The 26,031-nt window shown below is 49.7% G+C and overlaps 1 protein-coding gene across 1 annotated transcript in view; it reads left to right on the forward strand.

Annotated features, from left to right (window-relative positions):
- The window catches only part of NUP153 (nucleoporin 153), a 1,189,258-nt gene that overhangs the window by 418,280 nt on the left and 744,947 nt on the right, over positions 1-26,031 (forward strand). The window contains exon 8 of the mRNA XM_069613598.1: positions 14,370-14,420. Coding sequence (XP_069469699.1) covers positions 14,370-14,420 — 51 coding nt within the window. The remainder of the gene's footprint in view (positions 1-14,369; positions 14,421-26,031) is intronic.

Raw genomic sequence — 26,031 nt, forward strand, 5'->3', positions numbered from 1 at the left:
AGTTCCGCATAGTCTGTCCCTGGCCCCACTGGCAGAGCCTAGGTACTGCTATGGGGAAGTCGCACCCCAGCGACAAAGACTAACATGTACACAGCAGAAAGCACACAACCCCAAGTCATTCTTCAGCCAGGTCGAAGAAGACTTCAGCGCCAACGGGTACACTGGAAGTTCCGATGGCACCCGCTGACCGTCCGGATCAGCAGCCCTCCCTGCAGCCGCAAATGCGCCTAGCCACCAGGCAATCAAACAAAGGGCGCTACACCTAATATACCAGGTTCCATCGAGACGCATCGCAAGGTGTCTGGTGACGATAGGGTTCTGCCGAAACAGGCAGTCGCAGAAGATAAGGCCCCGGCACCAGCGAAAAAGGCAGCCGCTGAGGACAAGGCGGCGGCACCGTCAAAGGACCCCTCTCAATCACAGGCTGAGGCTGCGCGCCCCCCGACCGCGATGGAAGTCGCCGACAGCTTAGCTAGGATTGTTGCTGCCGATTCTCAGAAGCGGCAACCCGGGGCTGCGCTGAGGCCCACGGAAAGGCCCAAGGATCTGCATAGGTCCAAGGATGGCCTAAGGGGGTCGGGGGGGGGGGGTACTGGAACCCACCCATAAGCCGAAAGAAGCACAGACATCTCGCCTCTGTCGGTACCTCAGGAGAAGTTCTCCGAGGGCAAAAGGCTATTTTCGACGATGAGACAAATCTCAACGCTTTTTGACGGATTAACACGATCAAGACCTTTTTCCACCTCTAGATCATTCTAGGTCCTCGGTTTGGAGTAGAGAAAAGCTTGAGAACTGTATGGAAAAGGCTGGACAGGTTTGTTTCCCGTTCAGCGCAACCAACACTAAGGAGGCCAAGGGATGAGCCCTATGGACCCCAAAAATAAATTTCCAAGACTTTTTGACCCCCTCCTTAGATATATACAATTGCAACCTTATTGAGGATGACATTCTTGCTGACACTCAGGATGAGGAATTCATCAACCCTGAGGACACGCATGATCCCATAGAGGGCTGGGAAGAAAACCCAAATGTGGGTGACCCTCAACCATGGCAGTTACCCGATCAAGACCCTTATGCCCTGTCTCTGGACTCTCCCCAGTCAACTCCCACTAGGCAACAATCCTCGCTAGTGGAAGACCAATTGACTTTTAACGTAATGTTGCGTAAAGCAGCTGATCACTTTAAAATTGCTACAGATGAAGCGGTCCCCGACGCTGACTTCGTGGAGGACATCCTTAAGGAGAAACCGCTGGCCAGCCAGGCTATTCCTCTCTTCAATTCTAACAAACGTCTAGCACCCTCCTTATAAACACCTGCTCTCACAGGAGCTGTGAACCCACGAATGGAAAAACTTTCGCCCTTCTCAATCAGACCCTCTGTATATCAGGTAATTCCACCCCAGACTCCCTGGGGGTGACTTTGACACGAAAGAGGGCAGGGGTCCCTTTGGCAACAGGCGAGGCTCCCCCTGATAAGGAAGGTGAGCGACTTTACGCCCTTGTGAAAAGGATCATGGTCGCAGCAGCGTTCTCAACACGCATTGCCAAAAATAATACATTGTTGGCCAGCTATCCCCATGCCCAGTGGGCCTTACTACAGGAAGGCATACAGGAGGTTCCAGAACCCCTACGTACTCCTCTCCTCACCACTGTCACTGAGGGCAGGCAGGTGAACCAAAGCATTCTCAAGAATATTTTGGATTCTGCAGAAACAGCAGGTCGATCCCTTGCTCACACTCCTGAAGAGACATGCGTGGCTACGGAACGCTGGATTCAAGCCAGAGACGCAAGCGTCACTGATAAACCAGTGGAAGAATCCAATCTGTTTGGGAAGGCGGTTGATGAGGCCCTCGAGACCGCAAAAAAGGAGCATGACACCTTAAAAACACTGGATCAGATTACACAAAGACCCTCTACAAGAATTGGATCTGGGTCCAAACGGCTTTTTCGTGGCCAATGCTTCCCTCAACAATATTCATTGGGAAACAATTGGAAATCTACACAAGGAAATGGTGAATACACCACCCCGTATCCCCAGAGGGGTCAGCGACGTGGCAAAGGAAGAGGCCGGAACTCTACACCCAGAGGCTCCCTGGCCTCTGGTTCTAAATGACCCAAAGATTTGGGTTCCCTCCCATGCCTCCCCGGTCGGGGGCCGGCTAACCTTGTTTCTTCAGGCATGGGAGGGAATAACTTCAGACCCGTGGGTGCTAAAGACTGTGGCCTACGGGTACTGTATTGAGTTCATCCGGTCCCCAACATTCAGACCTCCACGAGCAAGACGACTGACACCAGACCATTTTTGCATTCTCCTGTAGGAAGTCGAGACACTACAGGAGAAAGGAGCGATGGAAATCGTACCTCTGTCACATGTAAAAGAATATATTTATTCAGTGTACTTCCTTGTACCCAAAAAGGATCTAACTATGCGCCCTGTTTTAGATCTGCGCCCAGCGAACAAATTTTTAAAGCCACAAAAGTTCTGCATGGTCACACTGCAGGAAGTAATCCCACTGCTATCACAGGGAGATTACATGGCAACACTGGACATGAAAAATGCATACTTTCATATTTCAATGTTGCCAGCGCACAGAAAATACCTCTATTTATGATGCAAGACAAACATTATCAGGTCAAAGTACTACCCTTGGTCATAGCATCTGCACCAAGGGTATTTACAAAAATACTAGTGGTGGCAGCAGCACATCTGAGCAGGCAATCCATCCTGGTCTACCCTTATTTTGACGACTAGGTCATAAGCGGGGACTCTTACGAAACAGATCTGTCAAATACTCAAAAGACGATGGATCTTTTATTCAGTCTGGGATTCTCTATCAACGAGAAAAATATTCCAGCCTAGACCCCAGTCCAGTCAAACAATTCCTAGGGGCTCTAATTCGAACAAAGTACGGCCTCGTCTTCCCCTCCAGCGAAAGGGTCCAAAATAGGTTTCAGATCCCTCGGTATGTAACCAGTCGAGAGGTGACTGTACGCAAGCCTATGCGACTGCTAGGAATGATGGCGTCATGTATCTACTTGGTTCCTCGTGCGTGTCGGCGCCCAATGCAAGAGTGGCTCAACAGCCAGTGGTGTCAGGCCAGCGGACAGTGGGACGATCTAGTGGTCGTCTCGCCGGCCCTCATTCTCTCGCTGCAGTGGTGGTCGAGGGACAACCTCTTGAAAGAGAAACCCTTCACCATCCCTGCAGTGGAAGCCCCTCTAACCAAAGACATGTCTCTTACAGGGTGGGAAGCTCACCTGCTTCAACAAATAGCGCACAGAGTTTGGTTGTCAGACGTAGCATCCAACCACATAAAACTGTTGGAACTATTGGCAGTGTTCAAAGCACTGAAGGATTTCCAGACACAACTGCAGGGGAAGACGATCATCATCCTCGCAGAAAACACCACCTACTATCTGAACAAACAAGGGGGCACTCATTCTCCAAGGCTGTCCAAGCTGTCCCAGAACATTTGGTAGTGGGGTCTCGAGCGCAATATGTTACTGTTATCACAAAATGTTCCACGGGAACTCTTTCTTCTGGCAGATGTTCTCAGCAGAGACTTTCCATTGCCCAAGGAGTACGAATGGCGATTACACAGACATCGTCTCCAACATTTTCACAGAATGGGGCTTCCCAGAGATCGATTAGTTGGCAAATCGGGAGAACGCTCAATGCCAAGATTACGCCTCCAGGTACCCCCAAAACCGTTCCAAGGGGAACAGACTCTGGATTACATGGCCAGGGAAATTTGTCTATGCTTTCCCCCTCAACCAACTACTCCCCTTCTCAACAAGATCGTGCACAAGATGCACCAGGAACCAGTCACGATGATACTGGTGGCCCCGCCATCCCGGGTTTGCTCATCTGATGGAGATGTCCCGATCTCCTCTAGTCAAACTGCCTTGGTGTACAGCATGTTGTCGCAAGACAGAGGAGATGCTTCACCTATGCCCGCAGACATTGAACTTAGCGGCCTGGCTCCTGAGGTCATAGTTTGGACACCAACAACTCCCTCAGAGATGTATGGACATTCTCAGGGAAGCAAGAAAACGGAACACCAGATACTGCTATGCCAGTAAATGGAAACAGTTTGTCTTCTGGTGCAACTCAAAGAGCATTAACCCGATTAATTGCTCTCCCACACTCATTGTAACATTGTTTTATACCCAACTCATTTACTTGACTCAGGCCTGGTCTTCAACTCCATAAAGGTGCACCTAGCTGCACTTTCACCCTATTCAACATCACAACAGAAAGTTTCATAGTGGAAGATAACATCTATTAAGGCTTTCATGGAGGGAGTGAAGAGCATTCACCCTCCCATTTCTAACCCGGCTCCCGGATGGGACCTAAACGTGGTGTTGACTAGGCTTATGGGGGCTCCTGTTGAGCCCATGCACAAGGCAAGTCTTAAAGACCTCACCCTTATGACTGCTTTTTTGATAGCCATTACCTCCATCAGGAGGGTAAGTGAACTACAGTCGCTCTCGATCCTAGATCTTTGCGTCAGTTTACAAATATAAGGTGGTTCTGCGCACTCACCCTAGATTTGCTCCTAAATTAATTTCCAAGTTCCATGTGAGCCAGTCAATCGAACTACCAATGTTCTTTCAGAATCCTTCAAGCCTGGGAGAAAGAACCCTGCACACACTTGATGTATGCAGAGCGGTCATGTTCTACATGGAAAGAACTCTACCACTTAGTTTTTGTAATCAGTTTTTCGTTTCGGTTGCAGCAGGAAGAGGAGATGCGGTCTCCAAATCCACCAACTGTAAGTGGATTGTTAAATGTATCACTCTGCTACACCCTTGCTAAGAGAACTGCCCTTCAAGCCTAGAGCGCATTCCACTCGAGGCACTGGGGCGTCCATAGCATTCATTGCAGATGTACCCTTTGAATCTATTTGCAAAGCGCCAACCTGGAGTTCTGTACACGCCTTTACAAAACACTATTGCCTAGACACTTGCTCTATGTCCGATTCTCAGGTGGGACAGGCAGTACTTAGACATTTTTTCACTACTGTTGCTTCTCACAACCCAACTCCGGGTACTGCTTGCTAGTCTGCACAGCATGCGATTCTAAGCAGATTAACAAACATCAGAAGACATGCATTACTTACCGTAAAAGAATTTCTGATGGTTGTATCTGCTGTTCCTTCCTCCCCGCTCGGATGGAAGGAACATAGACGTCTTAATACTTGCTCTCTTTTCTGTACGTACTCGCGATAATCATAAGGCTCCCTCGCGGCAGAAAAATACAATCGGAGGGACCGCGACGCGTCAGGAATCTTGGGTACACTACACGTCACGTAGGAATAGTGTTACAGGCACGCTCATGTCGACGTCCCCTTTCGATTCTCGAAAGACAAGATGCAATACTCTGCGGTTACCACTGGATTTTGGACCATATGGACAGCTTGTGAATCTACAACCATCAGAAATGCTTTTACGGTAAGTAATGCATGTTATACAAGACAGCCTTCCTAATAGCCGTAACTTCTATCAGAAGGGTTAGCGAACTACAAGCTCTGTCCCAAGACCCCTTTGTAGTAATGCACAAGGACAAGGTGGTTTCCGCGCACACATTCTCTCTGCTCACCTAAATTAGTTTCAACATTCCATTTCAAAGTATAGATGTTGGGTAAGATTTTCACAGAACTGGTAAATCTTCCTGACCAGGGTCCATCCCACAACTTTTTGCTTTACTAGTGGAATATTTTTCCTTACTATCTCTGAGTGGGAACCTTTTTCCACCCTCGCAGAATTTTTTTATGGGTGTACATTATTTTTTATTTTAACTCTACATGGTGTCTTTTTTAAAGTTATCCTCTTTAACAACTTATTGGCAATAAGTGCCTGTTGTTGCTGGGTTGCCTTAGGGTCTCCCCTTTTAACTTTATTTTGGTAACCTTGAGAGAACAGTTCCCAAGTGTAGAAGGGATCTTTGGAACCCTTTGACATTTTATTTTGTGAAACCAGCACACTCCACCTTATGTGGAGTGCTGTGGAGATGCAATGTATCCCCTTTCACCCTAAAACTAACGATTCTGTTACAGGGACAAGCTTACCTTCAATGGCTGGTGGCAGTGATGCCTTGTATTAATTTGTTGCAACTTTACTGCGGGCTGTGTTCACAGCTGCAGCACAGGCACCCAATGGTGCTCATTTTACCAAAATGGCGAGTCTTTTTCGCCATTTTAGTGTTTCTTGTCCTTTCTTCCTTCCCCTGACATCCAGGGCAGGACATTCCTTTGTGTGATTGTTTTGCTGTTAAATACTGCGAACCTGGAAGCTGTAGACAAGTCGACCACTGGAACGGAAACCAGAGGATGATGGGTGACCGGGAGAGCCTGATGTGTAGCCGGAGCTGCTGTAGCCCTTCCTTCCAATCGACCTGGCGACTCCGACAACCCTGACCCAGCGCCTGGCGAGACCCACTAGACTCAAGAAGGCCTGCATTTTGAGCCATCCCACACATTGCTGCGACCTTGCTTTACTGCAATTCTCCAATACCCTGGGACCTCGAGCCACTGTGCGGTGCAGTCTCTTCCGAATCTTGCTGAAACTTCGTGGGCATCCTAGTGGATCTCTAGAGACATGAATCGAGCTGAAAAGTCCCATCAACAGAGTCCTGGACCTTTGTAACGACGAGAATTAAACCACGATTTTTTGTCTTCTGTGCTTCTTGAAAAGGCGCCAATAATAAGGAAAGACTTTTACGGGATTGGGCCTTTTGCCTAGAAAAGAAAATAAGGGTTCAAAAGTTACTTGCTTGTAAAAGAGTTGGTTGGTAACTGTAACTCTAAGAGTGAATAGCTACAAAACTTCTTAATTACCTTGGATGTGTGATGCACTATTCTTAAAAGTATGGTTAACATCTTTCCTAAACTGTTTTGCCATTCTAATAGAACGTAGATGTGAACTTATATTACTCTCCTGTGATTAGGTTGTGCCTCTTCCCAAAAGTAAAGTGTTGGTTTCACAAGATTATTCCTGCTGGATATTTGTATGAGTGTCCTCCAACTGTTGGTATCATCAGATTAGTCATGTTGGGATGATTGTGTGAGTGCTTCCCCTCCCCCACCCCCGCTCTCCCTTACTGGGTCTTGCTTCTCCTGACTTGCTGTTTGCCTGTCCAGAATAAGTCTGTATAAGGTTGTTACCTACCTAAAATAACTGAGTCATTCAGTAAAGTGTAACATTAGGGTTTACTTTCCCTGTGCTAGCTAACCCAAAGTCTGTGGTTTTAACTGTCCCTTATAAGTCCTACATCAGTCACTTGTATAGTTGGGAAAGATCTAACCTGGATTTGTGAGATTAAAAAAGTATATGGGTTTTACATACCTTGAGTTGGATGTGTGCCATCCAAAAATAAGTTACCAGAGTTACTGCCTATCTCAATCTGTTTCACTGCTCAGCTCAATGTGATTCACTGTTTTACTGTACCTGGAATAAGTTTTCCACTATTCACAAAGTATATTGTCCAGTTGACTGTGATTTGTACCGAGTCGTTGTACAACTGTTAGGGTCTACTGCTCTTGCATTACTGAATGCAATTGTGAATAACCTTTGGTTTTTACTCCCCAAGAATAGGTGTGACCTATACTGAATGTGTATGAAAAGGTTTTGACTGCCCTAGAACTACTGTGGAGTATTCAAAATAAGGTTTATACTTTGGTCTGTGTACCTTCAAGCATAGAGTTGCTTTTATAATTGTGATTTCATGTTAGTACTTATTTACCCCTAGATTTATCTGGGCCTACATGTATTTAACTTAAAAAAAAAAAATATTCTCCATATAAAGTGTTTCAGTGTTTCTTTGGACCATTTTGTATTACAATTTCATTTGTACTGATTCTACAGCCCTCTCTCCCTCCTAGGATAAGCCTGGCTGCTTTGTCTATGCTATACGGAACCCGGGTGGTACAGCCTTATACTAATAGTGGAGTCTAGTACTGCCTCAGTTGAATGGTTTTACTAAGCACTTAGTTGGACTTCAGAAAAACTGTCCTAACAATAGAGCTGCCTGCGTTTTTCCCAAACCCTTCAAACACAGCAGAAAGAAGTCTACATACACTGGATGTACGCAGAGCTGTCATGGTCTACCTTCAAAAGACAGTTGATCAGAAAGACAGATAGTTTCATTGTATCTGTAGCGGTTGGAAGAGAAGAGGACCTTATCTCCAAGGCAGCGATTTCTAAATGGATTGTCCACTTCATCCAACTCTGTTGCTCTCTTGCCTAGAGAACATTCTCCAGCATGGGGTCTGGCATGGATTCACATGCTCATGAATATTCCCCGTCGTCAGGCTGGGAATCCTCGGTAAAGATAAAACCAGTATCAGTTTCGTTTCTGATCTGTCTTTCGTAGTAGTAACCAATCACTGGTCTCTGCGTCATACTGACCACAGCCAATGACTGCCCTCTACCTAAGCACCGCCTCTGGCAGCCATCTTCAGATTTTTACCGCACGTTCATGTGTTGGGATCCTCGTGCTATTGCTCTCGAGCGTTAGTGCTATTTTTTCACGTTTTTTCTCAAAAACTTCGTTTTTTCGGTCAAAAGAGCCTCAAGCTCCACCGACTCTCCATCCGATCAACGGGGACCCGTGTCGGATTCGTCTGCGCCCCTCAAGGGTGAAGATTTCGTCGAGCTACGCTTTTGGAGGACTCCAGAAGTTTCTCAGGCCCGGTCATGGCCCAGGAGAAGGGAAGCTCGACGCCCGGAAAGCTGCTGCCCTGGATGCCAGCTGCAGAACGTCTTCAAGGAGGACGAACACTCTTTTTGTCTTTACTGCCTACATGAGGACAAGACGCACGTGGAGAAGGACTGTGCGTTTTGCGGCAACATGTCGGAGCGGACCATGAAGGACCGCCATCAACGTCTCGACAACTGACTGGAAGGGAAGAGCCCATCCGGCGAGAAGAGGAAGAAATTCGAGCGGTCTTCTAAGACCTTTGAGGACGCCCCGGCGACGGGGGTCCAACATAAGGCCAAGCACCGCGAGTCCGCTGGCACCGGGAGCGCCGAACGGTCGGGCTCTACGGGCGCCAGGCTGGGCGCACCCTCCCCGGCACCATCAACCACGAGCCAACGCTCTGGGTCGGGTAAGAGGAAGGCCGAGCACCCGGCGAGGCTCCTAGAGAGGCCCCGGTCGAACTCGAAGGCGGAGGGGGAGCGAGGCACTGCCCCCCCCCCCCCTCAAGGATAAGGCGGTGAGCGCACCTAAGGTGGTGAAGGCCTTAATCCATCCGGCCAAGCCCTCTATCGAGTCTGTCGCGGCGGCCCTGGCTCAGCCTGTGGAGGCTACGCCAGTGGTGGCGACCTCGGGGCTCAGTCTCCCTGCCACCTCGGAGGGAGTCCTCTTTTGTGCCCATCGATATGACCCCCGTGGGGAAGAAAAAGGGGGGGGGCAGGGCGTCGTCGTAGATTCGGCCTCAACCTCGGAGGAGGAGCTGGTCGAAGTCTTAAGCCACGGCCTCGGCGTGGAAGAAGACCGGCCCGTCGGGATGGATCCCGACGCAGGTGACGATATCGTCGAGGGTACCGACGGGGCCCCTGATCGCCCGTCGGATTCCCCTCTGCCAGCGCCGCGAGACAGCTCGGCGGCCATTTTGTTGGCTATACAGTCCTTATGCTCAGAGATAAGGACGAGACTACCGTTGCCGACGGAACCTCTCCCGTCGGGGGACCCAGAACCGGGACCTTCTGGGGTTCCCCCACCAAGAAAAGAAGGATCCACCCTCCTCCTCCTTTTCAGCCGTCGCGCCCCTTCCAGCCCTCCTCCCCGTCCACCCGAGGGGATGATACGGGGACTGACACGGCAGCGACGGGTACGGACGACGAGGATGTACCGTCGTCGCCTCCCACCAGGGCTTCTCCGCCAGACGAGATTGGATCGTTCCACTCCATGATCGCCAGGGCATCCGAGCTTTTCCAACTCTGCCCTGAGGAGAAGAAGGAAGGTTTCCTTTATCAGCGGCGCGAGGCCAAGAGGAAGACGGTCCTCGCAGTGCCTCTATTGGACGACATTTGGGATGAGGGCCTCACCCTCCTCAAGAACCCTTCCACGACGCCAGCTAGAAGAGACCGGTACGAGAAAAAGTACCGGGTCCCGGACACGGCCCCCCTGTGCCTCCGGGCGCAGCCTACCCCGGACTCCGTCGTCTCCGCGGCGGCCAGGAAAAAAGCGGGGGGGGGGGGTGCGGCCTCCACATCGTCTCAGGAGGCCTACAGAGGACGAGGCAAGTCTGGCGGACCCCGCCGTCGTCGCCAAGGACAAGGCGGCAAAGCCTCGTCGAAGCAGGATTGAACCGGCCGTGGGGTCGGGCCCCCACCGAAGCACCCCGGTGGGAGGCCGGCTGGCGAGCTTCGTCAGCGTGTGGGATTCCATCTCCACCGACCGTTGGGTGCTGGACGCCTTGGCCCGGGGCCACGCGCTCGAGTTTCAAAGAAAGTGTCCGCGCGTCCCCCCCGTGGCCAGGAAAGAACTTCACGTCCCTCAACTTCTCCTGGAGGTAAAGGCGATGCTCAGGAAGGGCGCCATCGAACTCGTCCCAAAGAGGCTTCGGGGCTCCGGAGTTTACTCGAGATACTTCCTCGTGAAGAAGACGGGGGGGGGAGAGGGGGGGGGGGTTTGCCCCATCCTGGACCTGCGACGTCTGAACAAGTTCATCAAGGCGCAAAAGTTCCGGATGGTCACCCTCCAGCACGTCCTGGGTCAGCTGGAGGAAGGAGACTTCCTGTCGTCGTTGGATTTGGAGGATGCCTACTTCCCTATTCCCATCCTGAAGGGGCACCGAAAATTCCTCAGGTTTGTGGTCCAAGGGCGCCATTACCAGTTCAAAGCCCTCCCCTTTGGACTACGGTCGGCACCCAGGGTGTTCACCAAGTGCCTCGCACCGGTGGCGGTGCAGCTGCGCCGCGAAGGGATCCACGTCTACCCCTATTGGACGACTGGCTCATCCGAGCCAAGACAAGGGAGCTCGCCGTGGTTCACATGGCAAGGACCGTCCAACTTCTCACGGACCTGGGATTCTCCGTGAACTACGCCAAATCCCACCTGATACCCGCGCAAGACGCTCTGTTTCTGGGAGCGAGGCTCAACACAGTGTCCCTTCTGGCCTCCCCATCGGAGGAGAGGACCAGGACCATCCTGGGCAAGGTGCAGCGGATGTTGGTGACTGACGCGGCCAAGGTGAGGTCCATCAAGTCCCTCCTCGGAATGATGTATTCCTGCATCTACCTCATTCCCATGTGCAGGCTCCGGATGCGCCCGTTGCAGGAGTTCCTGGACGCGCGCTGGATCCAAACGACGGGCAGCTTCGAGGAAAGGATGACACTCGACGAGAGTTTCCGACGTGCGATCCGGTGGTGGGGCACCCGCGCGCATCTGACGGCGGGCATGGACTTCCAGACCCCAGCCCACCAGGAGACAGTGACCACGGATGCCTCCCTGGAAGGGTGGGAAGCGCACACCGAAAATCTGCACGCAAGAGGCCTTTGGCTCCCGACGGAGAAATCCTTACATATCAACGTCCTGGAGCTCCGTGCAGTGTTTTGGGCCCTCGGGTCCTTCCTTCCGTCCCTCAAGGGCAAGGTGGTGAGGATCTTCACCGACAACACCACCATGTTTTACATCAGGAAACAGGGCGGAACCAGGTCCCCAGCACTGTCCAAGGCGGCGCAGGACCTGTGGCATTGGGCAGTCGCCCAAGGGATGTTTCTGGTGCCGTTTCATCTGGCAGGGATAAAAAACACCATCGCCGACTCACTCAGCAGGGAGCTGCGCTCGTGCCACGAGTGGGGACTACGGCAGGATCTAGTGGATCGCCTCTTCCGACGGTGGGGCACACCCCAGATCTACCTGATCGCGACGGCGACGAGCTCCAAGTGCCGGAGGTTCGCCAGCAGGTTTCCCCAGGCGAGGAGCATGGGCGATGCTTTCTCGTTACCCTGGGAGGGCCTGTTCCTCTACGCGTTCCCTCCTTTGCCACTGCTAATCCGGCTCGTCAACCAGCTCAAGAGGTCACGGTGCAGGATGATCCTCGTCGCACCTGCGTGGCCGAGGCAGATATGGTTCCCGGACCTTCTGGACTTGTCAGCGTCCCCGCCAATCAAGCTGCCGGTGGACGCGGATCTGCTCTCCAGGGAAGGAGGCGCCATCCTCCACCACGACCCGAAATCGCTGAACTTGCAGGCCTGGCTCCTGCAGCGCTAGAGTTTGGAGGATACGACATACCGGCCGACTGCAGAGAGGTTCTTGCAAAGGCCAGGGCGTCCTCGACTCTTAAATGCTACGGACACAAATGGAAGAGGTTCTCTGTCTGGTGCCACGCACAGAAGATTAACCCTCTACGGATTACGGCTCCCCAAGTACTGCCGTACCTGCTGACGCTGGCCAAAGCTGGACTGGCACACGCGTCCATCAAGATTCATCTTGCTGCGATCTCCCGATACACCAGAACCACGGGGCAGACGTCTTTGTGGTCTCATCGTCTGGTGAAAGAGTTCATGAAGGGACTGTTCAGATCGTTCCCGCCGGTGAAGGCTCCAGCCCCGGCGTGGGAGCTCAACGTGGTGCTGACCAAGCTCATGGGACCTCCGTTCGAGCCTCTGCACTCGGCCCCGTTGAAGTTTCTGTCGTGGAAAACAGCGTTTCTTGTGGCCATCACCTCCGCACGACGGGTGGGAGAGATCCAGGCCCTTTCCTGCAAGGCCCCGTACTTGACTTTTCACGACACGAGGGTAGTGCTCAGGACGCACCCCTCCTTCATGCCCAAGGTACCGTCGGACTTCCACCTCAACGAACCCTTGGTGTTGCCTGTATTCTTCCCGTCGCCTTTGTCGCCGGCTGAGAGAACTTTGCACTCGCTGGATGTGGCTAGAGCGCTGAAGTTCTACGTGTACCGCACGAAGTGTTTTCGGAAGACGTCACAACTCTTTGTGAACTTTGGACCTGTCAATCAGCGGAAGGCTCTCTCGAAGGCTTCCATTTCCAGATGGCTCTCCGGCTGTATCATGTACTGTCATCGGTTGGCAAACCGACCGCTGCCTGGCCGTCCGAGAGCCCATTCCACCAGAGCGATCGCAGCTACCACGGCATTCCTTTCTGGTGTGCCCCTGCTGGACATATGCAGGGCTGCTACGTGGAGGTCGACGCACACCTTCACGAAGTTCTACTGCGTCGATCGGGATTCCAGGGAGGAGTCCAGGGTCGGCCAAGCAGTGCTGCGCAACCTGTTCGCCTGAGGTGAACCTGGTGGGGAGGTAAGATGCTTAATGTTGAGTTTGATGCAATGCTTAATGTTGAGCCTTTGCCACCTCCCGTGGTTGTGCATGTGTGTACTGCTATGTATTCTTTATTCATGAGCATGTGAATCCATGCCAGACCCCATGCTGGAGAAGGAACAAGTTACTTACCTGTAACTGTTGTTCTCCAGCATGGGTCTGGCATGGATTCACATGCGAACCCTCCCGCCTACCCCTCTGCGGCTCTTCACTTGGTCATACTGCCACTTCACGTGCTTCCAAATCTGAAGATGGCTGCCAGAGGCGGTGCTTAGGTAGAGGGCAGTCATTGGCTGTGGTCAGTATGACGCAGAGACCAGTGATTGGTTACTACTACGAAAGACAGATCAGAAACGAAACTGATACTGGTTTTTTCTTTACCGAGGATTCCCAGCCTGACGACGGGGAATATTCATGAGCATGTGAATCCATGCCAGACCCATGCTGGAGAACAACAGTTACAGGTAAGTAACTTGTTCCTTGCCCTTTAAAACCAGAGCGCTCACAACTTGCGGCACTGTGGCAACCTTACCCTTCATGGCAAAACTGCCTCTAGATGCCATTTACAAGACTGCCATTTGGAGTTCAGTACATACGTCACCCAACATTGCTGTCTGGACACACATTCTAGGGATGATACACAGGTGGGACAAGCGGTGCTGAAACATCTCTTGGATCTTTCACATCTCATGGTCTCTACCTACACTTCACGCTTACAAATGACACTGCCTCTTGTCAGAAACAAATAATGTGAGGGTCCTCAACGTGTGAGGGATCATGTGTACAGGGTATGCCACATTAGGGATAGTATTAAGTCACGCCCCGTAAACTGCTGTTTGGGAGGCAAGAAAAGGAGAGCTTAACTTGTTTCATTGTTGGTGAAACCATGGTAACGGAGCCATATGAGCATTTTGTGAATTCTTCCAAATTTGTCTTGCAGATAAGCTAATGTGTGCAATTACACAATCAATTACATTGTGGTCTTTACAGCAGCATTCATCCTGATGCACCAAACCTTATTCTATGGAATATTTACTTGTGCACTTCTATTTATACATGTTTCTTCTTTGTTTTCAGACCCCCGATAGAAGTGTTTTAGATGTCTCCGAATTTCAGTCCAGGAAAAAGGTTAGTTTTGAATCTTTAATCGGGCATTGTGTATTGACGCACTTTATTCTTAGATATTTGGGCTTTATGAATGCTAATGCAATGGAATACAACAAAGTACAATACCAGGTTACTTTTGTTGCTTCTTCATGTTCAGTGCACACAGTTGAATCTGATGGTAATATTGGTTATGTATATGTTGCAGGAAATGGAGTTTGTTCTCACTAAACTGTATTCCGAATGTATTGTCCTCACGTATTCCTCATCTTAGATATTCGTATCTTCCAGCTTGCTGCTTCGGACCTTTTTCACTAGAGGGCGCGCTGCGCTCGAGGCGTCGATTGTCCCTCGAGGGCAGCCGGCGATCGACGTCATCTGTAATATAAAGGGCTTGAGCCGCGCAAGTTAGCCTCAGTTCTGTTTTTCCGATAGCTTGCTTCGTGACATGAGAACGGCGCCACAGTTCTTCAATCGATTGTCTTCATCGTCGAATCCTTCCATGCGTAAAACTGGCTTAATTTTTTTCAGAAGTGTGGGAAGAAAATGTCGATCAACGACCCCCATTGAAATTTTCTCTGGTGCTTGGGCCCTGACCATCGGGTTGACTAGTGCGGTTCCTGTCAGGAGATGACCAACAAGGCTCTGAAGGAATGTAGAGGTAAACTAGCAGTGGGGGAGGAATCCTCAGTCTTCTTTGAAAAAACTTAAGGGATCAAGGGAATCGGATGGGAAGCCTCGACATAGGCCGAAAATCTTCCTCGTCTTTGTAAAAAAAAAATCTAAGAAAAGGCGACACCAATCTTCCTCCTCCTTGTCGGTGGACTCGAGTCATCTCCTATCCTTCCAAACATGATTTCTCTGAGAAATGGGAGGCTTTCCGAACCTCCATGTTAAAGATTTTCGAGAAAGCGGCCCAGACCACCTCCAAAAAAACTCGTGGAGACCATGCCCCTATTCACTCCAAAAGATAGAGGGAGGTCAAAGACCAGACTTGTGGGATCTGACGATAAATCGTTGAGGGTGTCATCGGAGGATATTTCCCAGACACCTGGTAAATAAAATCAGACCTATCGGTGCATAAATCGGAGGTAACGTTGGGCTAGATGTCGACGGAAACCCGCCATCGATATCCATGTCGAAGGCTACTTCTACACATCCTTAGAAGGTGCTCTCGAAGCCGATCCCGAAGATGACATCGACGCCTCCCTTGACAGCATCGAAGCCAGCATCGACCTTGACGCCTTCATCGAGGCCACCGCTAATTCTGGTGCAAAAATCGACACCCATGTCGAAGCCAAGCGCGATGCCGGTTGAAAGTGTTCCACCCACAGCCTAGACAAGTCTTCAGATCTATGTCTTCAATTTTTGAGGAACAATCCTCTGAGGATGTTACTCTGGATGGAGTAAAATTTGGGTCTAGGGAGGTCCCAGAAGAATTAGTAGACGCTAATTTGAAAATGGCATATTTATATGAATACCTTCAGACGGCCAGTGGCCTGGATACCTCCCCTGAGGTAGATTTTGATAGACCCAACCTTGCAGACCATGCAGATGCAGGGTACAGAAACTTGATGAATAGAGTAATTGAATTCATGGAATGCAAATTCCCCAAATGTTGACCAAGATGACATGACAGACATCCTTAATGAAGGCCCTAAAAAGGACCCGTTTCTCCCTTTTCATAGGACATTGCAAAGAAGGGTTATGGCCACATGGGAGACACCATATTCTGGCCCTGCCATAAATGAGAAGTTGGTGGGGAAGTATAGGCCTTCCTCAACTGACCCTGAATATCTATCAAGACATCCCTCGCCAGAGAATTTAGTGGTGCTGGCGGCCACATCTACGAGACAATCGGCCTACCCTTTGATCCCCCGAATGGGGACTACAAAAGGATTGATGCCTGGGCCCAGAAAGCTTTTTCTTCAGGCAGTATGGCCTTCAAATCCACAAATGTGACTTGCACTCTTGCAAGGTACACATACAACCTCTGGGATTGTATGACTGCAGCAGCTGAACACATCCCTGAGGGCGAGGAACGGGAAGGTTTTCTCGCAATTGTTAGATGGAAAGGAGGCTATGGGGGAATCCTCCAATCAGGGCTGGACACTGCTGATTGCATAAGCAGGTCCATGGCATCTAGCACAGTCAGGCGCAGATTCACATGGCACCAGATATGCAATCCAGATTGCTCCATATGCCTTTTGACGGCTTGAGGTTGTTTGGCAGCAAGGTAGACGAAAGTTTAGAAAAGCTGCAGACCTCAAAAGCGGCTGCTAAATCTTAGTGCCTCTATAAGACAACCTCTGCAACACTCTTACTCAGGGTCATCTTCCTGGAGGAAGAGTCCTTTTTGCTTTTATTCCTCATTTGGGAGAGGGAAGGGATAGGCCAGTCAGAAAGGTCAACAAAGAAAAATTCCTCGTGATGGAAGAGGAAAAGGTGCTAGATAGGCCCCAGCAGTGGCAACTGTCCAGGCGGCCACTGCTGCAGCTGCTGCAAAGCCACTCTTAGGCCTTAACCCACAAGACACTGGTGGGAGGCAGGATCACTCAGTATTTGAACGAATGGCGGGGCATTACTTTGGATGCTTGGGCACTGGAAACAGTGGCCCATGGTTACTGCCTTCCTTTTTGACAAAGGCCTCGGGACCATCCACCGGATCCAGCTCTGCCAAAATTCCAGACGCGCTCCTTGCGCAGGAGATTTGCACCCTGCTAGAGAAAGGTGCAATAGAACATGTACCTGTAGCAGAGAGGAACAAGGGTTGGTACTCCCCTTACTTTCTCATCCCAAAGGACAGAGGATTTAGACCCATTTTGGACTTGAACAAGTTCCTCAGGAAGGACCAGTTCAAAATGGTAACCCTTTTTCAGGTCCTTCAGGCTCTCCAACTCCAAGACTGGTTGGTATCATTGGACCTTCAGGATGCTTACTTTCATGTGTCTTTCTATCTCAAGCACAGGAAGCACCGGAGGTTCGTGATTGGCAATTCTCACTATCCGTTTCGAGTTCTGCCATTCGGGTTTACCTCTACCCTGAGGGATTTCACCAAGCTGATGGCAGTGGTGGCAGCGAGTCTCGGGAGGGGGGTGGGGGATATTCACCTTTACCTTTACCTGGACGACTGGTTAATCGGGGTGGGTTCACCCAAACGAGCCCAGGAACATTTGACCATGACCTGCCACTTGTTACACAGACTGGACTTTTCCCTCAATTTCAAAAAGTCGCAAATGGTACAACTCCAGAAGCTCCAATTCATCGGAGCAGTCCTGGATACTTCCTCGGGCAAAGCCTCGCCTCCCGAGGAGAGCTCACCACATTCTGCCGATGGTATCAAAGTACCAGAACGCCCAGCGTCTACCGGCCTTTGATTTCCTCAGGTTGTTTGGTCTCATGGCATCCTGCATTTTTCTGGTGCCAGAGGCCAGATTGAGGAGAGATCCCTTCAATGGGCCCTCAAAACTCGATGGTCTCAATTTTTTGGGGGAATATGTCTGAATTTTTGCAAGTTCCGGCCAGGGTGTCTCAAGATCTACTATGGTGGGCTTGCAAGGGCAATATCCTCAAACGAGAATCTTTTTGGCAAACATGGCCAGAGATAAGTGACGGACGCCTCACTCACGGGGTGGGGACCCACACCAACGATCTGACAATCAGCAGTCGTTGGTCTCCACCGGAGTCCGAACTGCACATCAACCTTTTGAAGCTGAGGGCAATCAGACTAGCTCTGAAAGCCTTTCTGCCCTCTGTACAGGGAAAGACTGTCCTGATAATGACGGACAACACAGTGGCCATGTACTACCTCAACGAGGGGAGGCGTAGGATCACTTCCACTGTGCAGGGAAGCAATGTAGCTCTGGTTCTGGGCAATACAATAAGGAATCTCTGTCAGCAGTTAACCTAGCCGTAGAGCAAAAAACGGCGGCAGACGATCTGAGCAGGCAGAGCAGTGTCTCACGAGTGGGAACTAGCTCAGGAAGTCCTTCTGGAGATCTTTGCCCTTTGGGGAACTCCTCAAGTGGATCTTTTCGCCACCAGGCTCAACCGAAAGTGCGTTCAGTACTGCTCAAGGGAATTTCCCCCGAGAGGAGCTCTAGGAGATGCGTTTGTGGTGAACTGGGAGTTTCTGCTGCTGTTTCCTCCAGTCCCCGTGATTCCTCAAGTAATCAGGAGGTTGAGAAAGTTCAGGAAAACCATGATCCTAATTGCCCCAGATTGGGCCAGGTGGACGTGGTACCCGGACCTTCTAGACATGGCCATCTGCCCTCCTATATGTCTTCCACAGAGGGGATCTCCTCTCGCAAGAGGAAGATCGGGTTCTCCATCCAGAGGTCAACAGGCTCAGCCTTCACGCTTGGCTTCTGAGAGGCTGAGATATAAGGATTGGGACCTCCCGGACGACGTAATGGAGATTTTGCTTTCGGCCAGAAGGCCAGCAACAAAGTCCGTGTACCGGTGTCGTTTGAACAAGTTCTGTAACTGGTGCAGAGACAAGAATGTGGATCCATTCCTTTGCAACACTCCTATGGTACTCTTGTTTCATTTGGCCAATTTGGGGCTCCAAGTTGGTACTTTAATGGGGTAGTTAGCAGCTCGATCTATTTTTAAGCGCCCCTCGGAAGAGGTTTCCTATTTTAAAATGCCCTTGGTTGTCTAATTCCTGAAAGGGCTGACAAATGTGTACCAGTCTGGGATCGAATATTGGTCTTAAAGTATCTTGCATGTATACCTTTTGAACCACTACATTCTTGCCCGTTAATGCTTCTTAATTTCCTCCAGTCCTTCTGCTAGTGGCAATTAAATCAACCTGCATGGTGAGTGAGTTGAAGGCGCTCTTGCAAGCCTCCTCACACCATTTTCCATAAGGACAAGGTTATCAGAGTCAAACCCTCTTTCTTACTAAAAATAGAACTGAGGCTAACTGCACGGCTCGAGACCTTTATACTACCGATGACGTCGATGGTCGACGGCTGCCCTCGAGTGACATTAGATGCTTCGACCTAGAGCACAGCACCCTCTAGTGAAAAATGTTGAAAGCAGCGAGCTAGAAGATACAAATATCTAAGATGAGGAATACGTGGGAGGAACATCCAATCGAAAGAATGTTACAGTTGGTAAGTAACTTGTTCAACTTTCTCAGCCCCCCCCCCCCCAAATCCTCCATCTTAACATGTTGATCCAAAAAATAAATCTGAGATGAGGGAGCTAAATGAGATAGCTAAAAGGTGGTTCTTCTGTGGCTGTGATGGTTGAAGGTGAAGTTCACTTAGAAATGTTATTTAAAAATGTATTTGGACATACTTTTTAAAAGGTTCCTCTCCCTGAGAGAACACATCTCCCCTGCACTCAGGACACTATACTTGCTGCCCATTAGCCAACGGGCCTCCTTCAAAGCCATTCACAAGAAAGGCCTGGAATCACTCCAAAACAAACTCACACCCCACCAGAATCCGCTCTGCACACCGCCTGGTAGTCTCCCCCGCCTCCCTACACCACTCCAAACCGCCTGATTTCCCCCCCCCCCCCGAGCCCCCTCCCCGGTTTCCCCTGCCTTCAAGTTCTCCAGATTAGGAGGTGCCTGTTTCTTCGTCCTCGCACCCACGTTCTGGAACTCCCTCCGCCTCAGAGGATCACCTACCTCCCCACCTGTCCCTCTGTCAGCTACTTGTCTTTTCTTTCCTTTCAACCGCTTTGTTCTGCCTCCTCTAACAGCACCTTGGGGCCACCAAAAACGCATGGAGGAATCCTGAATGTATTCTAGTTTCTTGCACTTGGAACAAATCCTGAGTGGGCCGGGTACTGCACTCGTATGGGCTTGGAGGGTGGGCAAAGCATCACACTTAAAAATGCACCTTGGGAAATTTACGCTGATCATCCGGGAGGACGATAATCGGGCACTTCGGATCCCTGGTTTGTGGTTGGCACTGCATGTAAATCTACTGCACAGGAGGGTGGGGCCATGCTGTTGCATGTAATCATGAAATGGGGACCTGTTTTGCACTAGAAGGACCTAGGTATGACGAGTGTTCACTCTGAGGTTCTCTGAGAGGGTGAGTATTATGCACTCATCTTGCACTTGGATCGCTTGTGAAACTCAGCGCTGCTCCTTGTGCATAGATGGAAATGAGGATGCAGACATTGTTTATACTGGTAACCCATTTTATCCTCTTGCACGCCGCAACTTGGCAGACGGCAGTGGCTCACTCGACACACCCTGTACTCGCATATAACCAGCACTATTGCACAACACCTCTGCCATAAGAATTAAGCTACTTTGAATGACTAAAATTCGAACTGTAGCTTCACACAACTCTCTCCTTAAACACAATCCCCCCCCCCCCCTTAGTTCATAGTAAAGCACCTCTGTGCCCATGCACACTCCATTTAGACATGGGTCCACTCTGGCATAACTTTAATGGCGGGAATGCACACGCATAATACCACCTCCAAATTCTCCCAAATTTGTGTTCTCTGGTCCCTCTGAGGGCGTTCAACCAACAGCACGTTCAGACCATAATTCTGGTGAAAAGCGCTATGCAAATGACGAAATGAATGAATAATCTGCAAAATGGGACAAGTCCTGCTTTTCATTGACTTGGAGGCATCCCTTTTATTTTATATAACCAGTTACAGCTGTTCCTTTTGATGCTCTGCTCTCGCGGCAGTTAACAAGCAGGAGCCCCATACTGGGATCTTACGCTTGTCTTTTTAAAACCATGTTTGAGGCATCCAGAAAAAAGTAAAGGCAGGGAGTAGAGCCCAGTTTGCATGGTTGAAAGGGCCAGCCCTTAACCACTGCACCACAGGAGTCCTTTTGAAAGTGTGGTGCAAACGCCCTGTTTACAGGACGTGTTTGCCTTGCTCACACGTTCACAGGACTGTCAGTCGTATTAATGCCAATCGTAATACAGCAAAAAACACTTTTCAAATCTGGAAAGCGTTTGTTAAAAAGACAATATTTGTAGCACCAAAAAAAGGCAGGAACACCAATTCAGGCCATGTTTCTGAAGGAGCAATTCCTTCACTGCACCATTTGGAGTCCCTGCTAATCACAAGTTCTCATAGCCGTTTTCTCTTGTGTCCCCTTTCCTCCATCCTTGTGGGCATCCCCCAACAACGGGACACTACCCAAATCTTTGGTAGTAAAGAAATTGAGCTTCCCCCTTTAAATTTAGTATAGTGCTTGGCCTTGGGAAATCCCCACCCTCTGGTGCATTTTTCCACATGGACTGTCGGACTTGGCAGCCAGCGCTGAGATTTGTTTTAGCTTTCTGCTTGCTCCCGGTTGTCTCTTTTTCAATCTTATTTAACCTCCCCTTGGTGCCACGCCTCCCCCAGCGCATGCCAGCCGCAGGAGGATTCATGAGAAGTGCCCCATGCGACCGCTCGTTCCCAGCCTCGGACCCCATGCACTCTGTCTTGAGTGTTTGAGGCATGATCACCGCTGGGACGCATGTTCAGCTTGCAGCGCTCTTGGACTCGGTGAATGGAAGAATTGCTTGTCATGGTGGTGGGTGATCTTCCACACGTCTCCCCTGCCCCACCTTAAGGACTTCGTCTACAGGACATCTCGTTAAAGCAAGGTAGGCCCTCTGTTCAGCACGGCTCCACAGGCGGTGACTCCTTCCCCGGGGTTCCCACGGATCGTTGTCCCTCGGATTCAGGTTCTGGCAGGCCAGAGTCCTCTAAGATTACAGGCTCCCGGGGGGTCATGGATTGAGGGGGGGGGCGTGCTCTTCTGGGCACTCTGTGGCCAGACCTGAGGCCGTCCCAGCTACTGGCTCCCAAGCTGAGGGGCATGGGGGCCCAACCAGGCAGTCCGCAAGGGCGATCAAGGTCGTCCTCATCTTCGACCCCAGGGGGGGGGGTAAGAGATCGGCGAGTGCCACCTCCAAGAGCCTGTCCTTCGGCTTGATACAGCACAGCTACTGGCACATGTGCCGAGGGGTACCAGCCTGCTGGAACTTGTTCTGAGGTCGTGAGTCGGCGTTAAGACTACTGGCCGGCTGGCCGAAGATTCAGCTCCTACCAGTGATCTGAGGTCGATGCCTCTGCTTCAGTTGCAAGGCCCAAGCTGTATCCTCTTGTGTCCGAGGCCTCTCGTGGCTCAGGGCCTTGGCACCTGTTAGGCAAGATTGTATTTAGTAACCCTGTCTGAGACTACACCAGACTTGGCAATAGGTAACCCAACCGTTGGTATAGGCCTGTACTATACAATTTGGTAGAGTGACTGAGTAGCCAGGCTTAGCTCAAGAGGGGTGAATGTGAGCTGTAGGGTTGTAGCATGGAGATTCACAGTGACATGTGTTCAAATAAACTTATACTCCAGGTTCCCTGATTAAAATAATGATTAATTTAAGAATCCATTTTAAAATGAGCCTTCTTGAGAGGGGCAATATGCAACACTTAAATACACTTCAAAAATGCTCCTTCAGTTCAGTAAGTAGATGTCAGACCCACTTACGACACTCTAAGGTGGCTTCAATTGCTAGTACACTGTGGACATTGATATATCACTTTACAATTAAATTTAATACTGGAATTGTGGAGAAAGGAAAAGGTTAGGGAAGGAAACAAAGGTTAACCAGTTTCTCCAAAAAGGTAAGTACTTAACAATCCCACAAGTAAATATAGGTTAAATATAGGTTAACCCTTTCCCAGTTGTACAAGTAAGGTATTTGACATTTTGAGGGACAGATAAACAAAGTCAGATGTTAAGAGTCTTCAGGGAGCCAGGCAGCCAATGTCAATTGAGCAAAGTCTAGGGGAGCTGAGGCACTTCTTGAGGATAGCACAAAAGTCTTGCACAATGTTAGTTTTTGTAGTAAAAGAATCGCAGCTGGGCCACAAGCTGGGCGGGGGGGCTTGTGAAAAGCAAAGATGCAAGCAACTCTGCAAATGCAAGTCTCCAGTGAGAGCAAGCAAGCTGCACACAAGGTACACTGTACCTTGAACCTGAAGAAAAGGTTCCACCTGGCTTCTGTTCCTGTTGTAGTCCTGCAGATCCTGTTGTTCCTGGGCCTCTGTCGTGGGGACAAGAGGGAGGATGTCTGGGGATTCCTGCAATACGGGTTGAAGGTTATTTATTTTAATTTTTTTAACTCGCCACATGCCCATGGGCCTCAGGGCGCACATGAAGACGAGACAAGAACAGACTAACACAAAAAGGCAGAAGAGGAAGGCGAATCATAAGCGGGTTATTCCAGGTTAAAGAGGTGAGTTTTTATGTCCCGTTTGAACACAATGTAGCTTTGGATCTGCCGTATCCGAGCTGGTAGTGTATTCCAAAGAAGGGGACCCTGACTGAATCTGGGGTGTTTGAGGATAAGCGAAAATTTCTCTCGTTTGACTTGATACTAATGCGTGCAGACAGATATATAGGACTGCTGAGGCTCAGGCATTTGTGCGTCATAGTAAGCACCTTGTGTTATACAATGTTTGACCGGGAGCCAATGAAGTTTTTTTCTAAAGGTGGAGATGTGGGTGCGACGAGATTGGTTGAAAATAGTATGCACAGCGTTATTTTTGGCCCCCTGCAGAGATTGAATGTTGGAAACTGTGGTACCAGAAAGAAGACTATTACAGTAGTCTTATCTAGAATTAATCTGTGCCGTGGACAGGGCACAGTTTTTCAGTGATAACAAGCTAATAGGATATATTCCCCCATTTAAGTCTGCAGCTAGACTTGATGCTAGAGACGTGGGACTTCATGGATAGTTCTTCATCAAGGACAACGCCTAGGGTCTTCACTTTCTTTTGGACGGCAATATTATCAGCAATAGGGAAGTTAACATAGTTGGCATCAAGTTTAGTCCGGGTGCTTTTAGATGACACTATTAGGAGTTCGGTCTTTTTATCATTCAAAGCCAGGGAGTTACAGGCCATCCTGTCCTGTATGGCTTTGTTTCATTGCTATAAGAGCCACTCAGTTGTATGACTGAGTGTCATCAGCGTAATTTGTGTATTGGACTCCTAATTTACTTAAGAGGTCGAGAAGAGGGCAGATATACAGATAAAAAAGCAGAGGCGACAGACAGGAGCCCTGTGGAACTCCACATGTCTGAGAGATAGAGGATGGATTGTTGCCTACGCATACCCTTACCATTCTGGGACCTAGAACGGAGGCTATCCATCTAGATGCTATCGCGGAACAGTTGGGGACCTCTCCGAGCCTTGACACCAGTAAGCTGTGATCGACCGGGTCAAAGGCTGCGGAGAGGTCCAGTAGCATAAGCAGTGCAGCTTGGTTTTTATCTGCTAGGCTGGCCAGGGTGGATTTAAGATCGAGCAACTACGGGCACAATTCAGATCAGCGGCACTTCGCGGTTTCAGCTACTTGCAAATAGCACCACCGCGGTTCTTGGACACCTTGTGGACTTTCCTTGCTTCTGGGGTCCAGCACTCTGCTGAGGTGGCTCAGGCTTGGTTCGCGGGAGACTGGAGGATTTTCCTGGAATTCGGGTCCGGCTTAAAAACGATGCACTCGATTCTGGTGTTCCTGTCCCTTGGCACTCTGTTCCAGCAGCAGCAAAGAAGTACAGCCAGCAGGGAGAGGGGTACCAGTCAAGTTCATCTTGGGGTCAGTTGGTCCCACCAACCCAAGGGGAGAAGTCCTTTCCGGACTTCTCTAGTCAATTCAAAATATGGATTTTAGGCACTGCAGCAGGGCTTCACCGGGCAAACCAATGGTCTAGGAGGGTGCAGCAAGCTTCTCTTCCAGTTTCTTCTTCGGTTCTTTCGTCCAGTGGTCGACTCTGCCTTCCCCGTAAAAGACCTCACCTTTTTATGCAGGTTTCTCCCATTCATTTGCAGCCTAGCTGTCACAGCAGCGTGGCTGTCCAGCCAATCACCTGTTGGGTGCATTCCTGTAACCAAGGCGACGCTAAGCACGGAGTTTCGGGAACTTCCCTTGCTTTCTGCCCTGCCAGACACGCTGGAGCCAAGGGCAGGATTCACCAATGAATCCCGTCAAAGACAAAACTAACATAGGCAGTGGCACAGGGAAGTCTTTCAGATTTCACCAAGGTTTAAATACCTTCTATGGGATAAACTATTGTTTCCCAGAGCAGTGAAGTGAAATTGACTTTACTTAAATTTGTAACTTTCTAGACCAGCACACCATAGGGTGCTGGGGGTTTTACTTAATATCCCCTTTGTCTAGCTTCTCATGTAACAATTACATTTTGTTACCCTTTCCTCACTGAATGGCTGGTTGCAGTGGTTTACTTTACTACTGTGGTGTGCATTTTTTTCTGGTGTTTGGTGTATTCAAACCTTTACAATTTTTTACAAAATCCAACATTTCCATATAAAACATACCAACAGAATTATCAAAAGGGGTTAAGTAAAAAGAAAAACAAATACAGAAAAAAATCATTTAAAAAATCCAAAAGAAGCATCCAACAAGAAACAATCTGTTACATTCATACAGTAAAAGAAAAACAGTTCACTTAAAATGCACTTATAATAATAATACTACAGAATAGTATCGACCATACCTGAAAGAGGACTAAATCCAAGGCATGTACAACCTTCTGGGCTGATCTCCCACACTGTATCCTCGGAACAGAATCGGAAGGGATCCCTCAGTGTTCCTAGAAAGGTAGTTCTTGATCCATTTAACTGAAGA

The sequence above is a fragment of the Ambystoma mexicanum genome, chromosome 5p (assembly GCF_040938575.1).
Source record: "Ambystoma mexicanum isolate Mex_15411 chromosome 5p, UKY_AmexF1_1, whole genome shotgun sequence".
Taxonomy (NCBI): Eukaryota; Metazoa; Chordata; class Amphibia; order Caudata; family Ambystomatidae; genus Ambystoma; species Ambystoma mexicanum.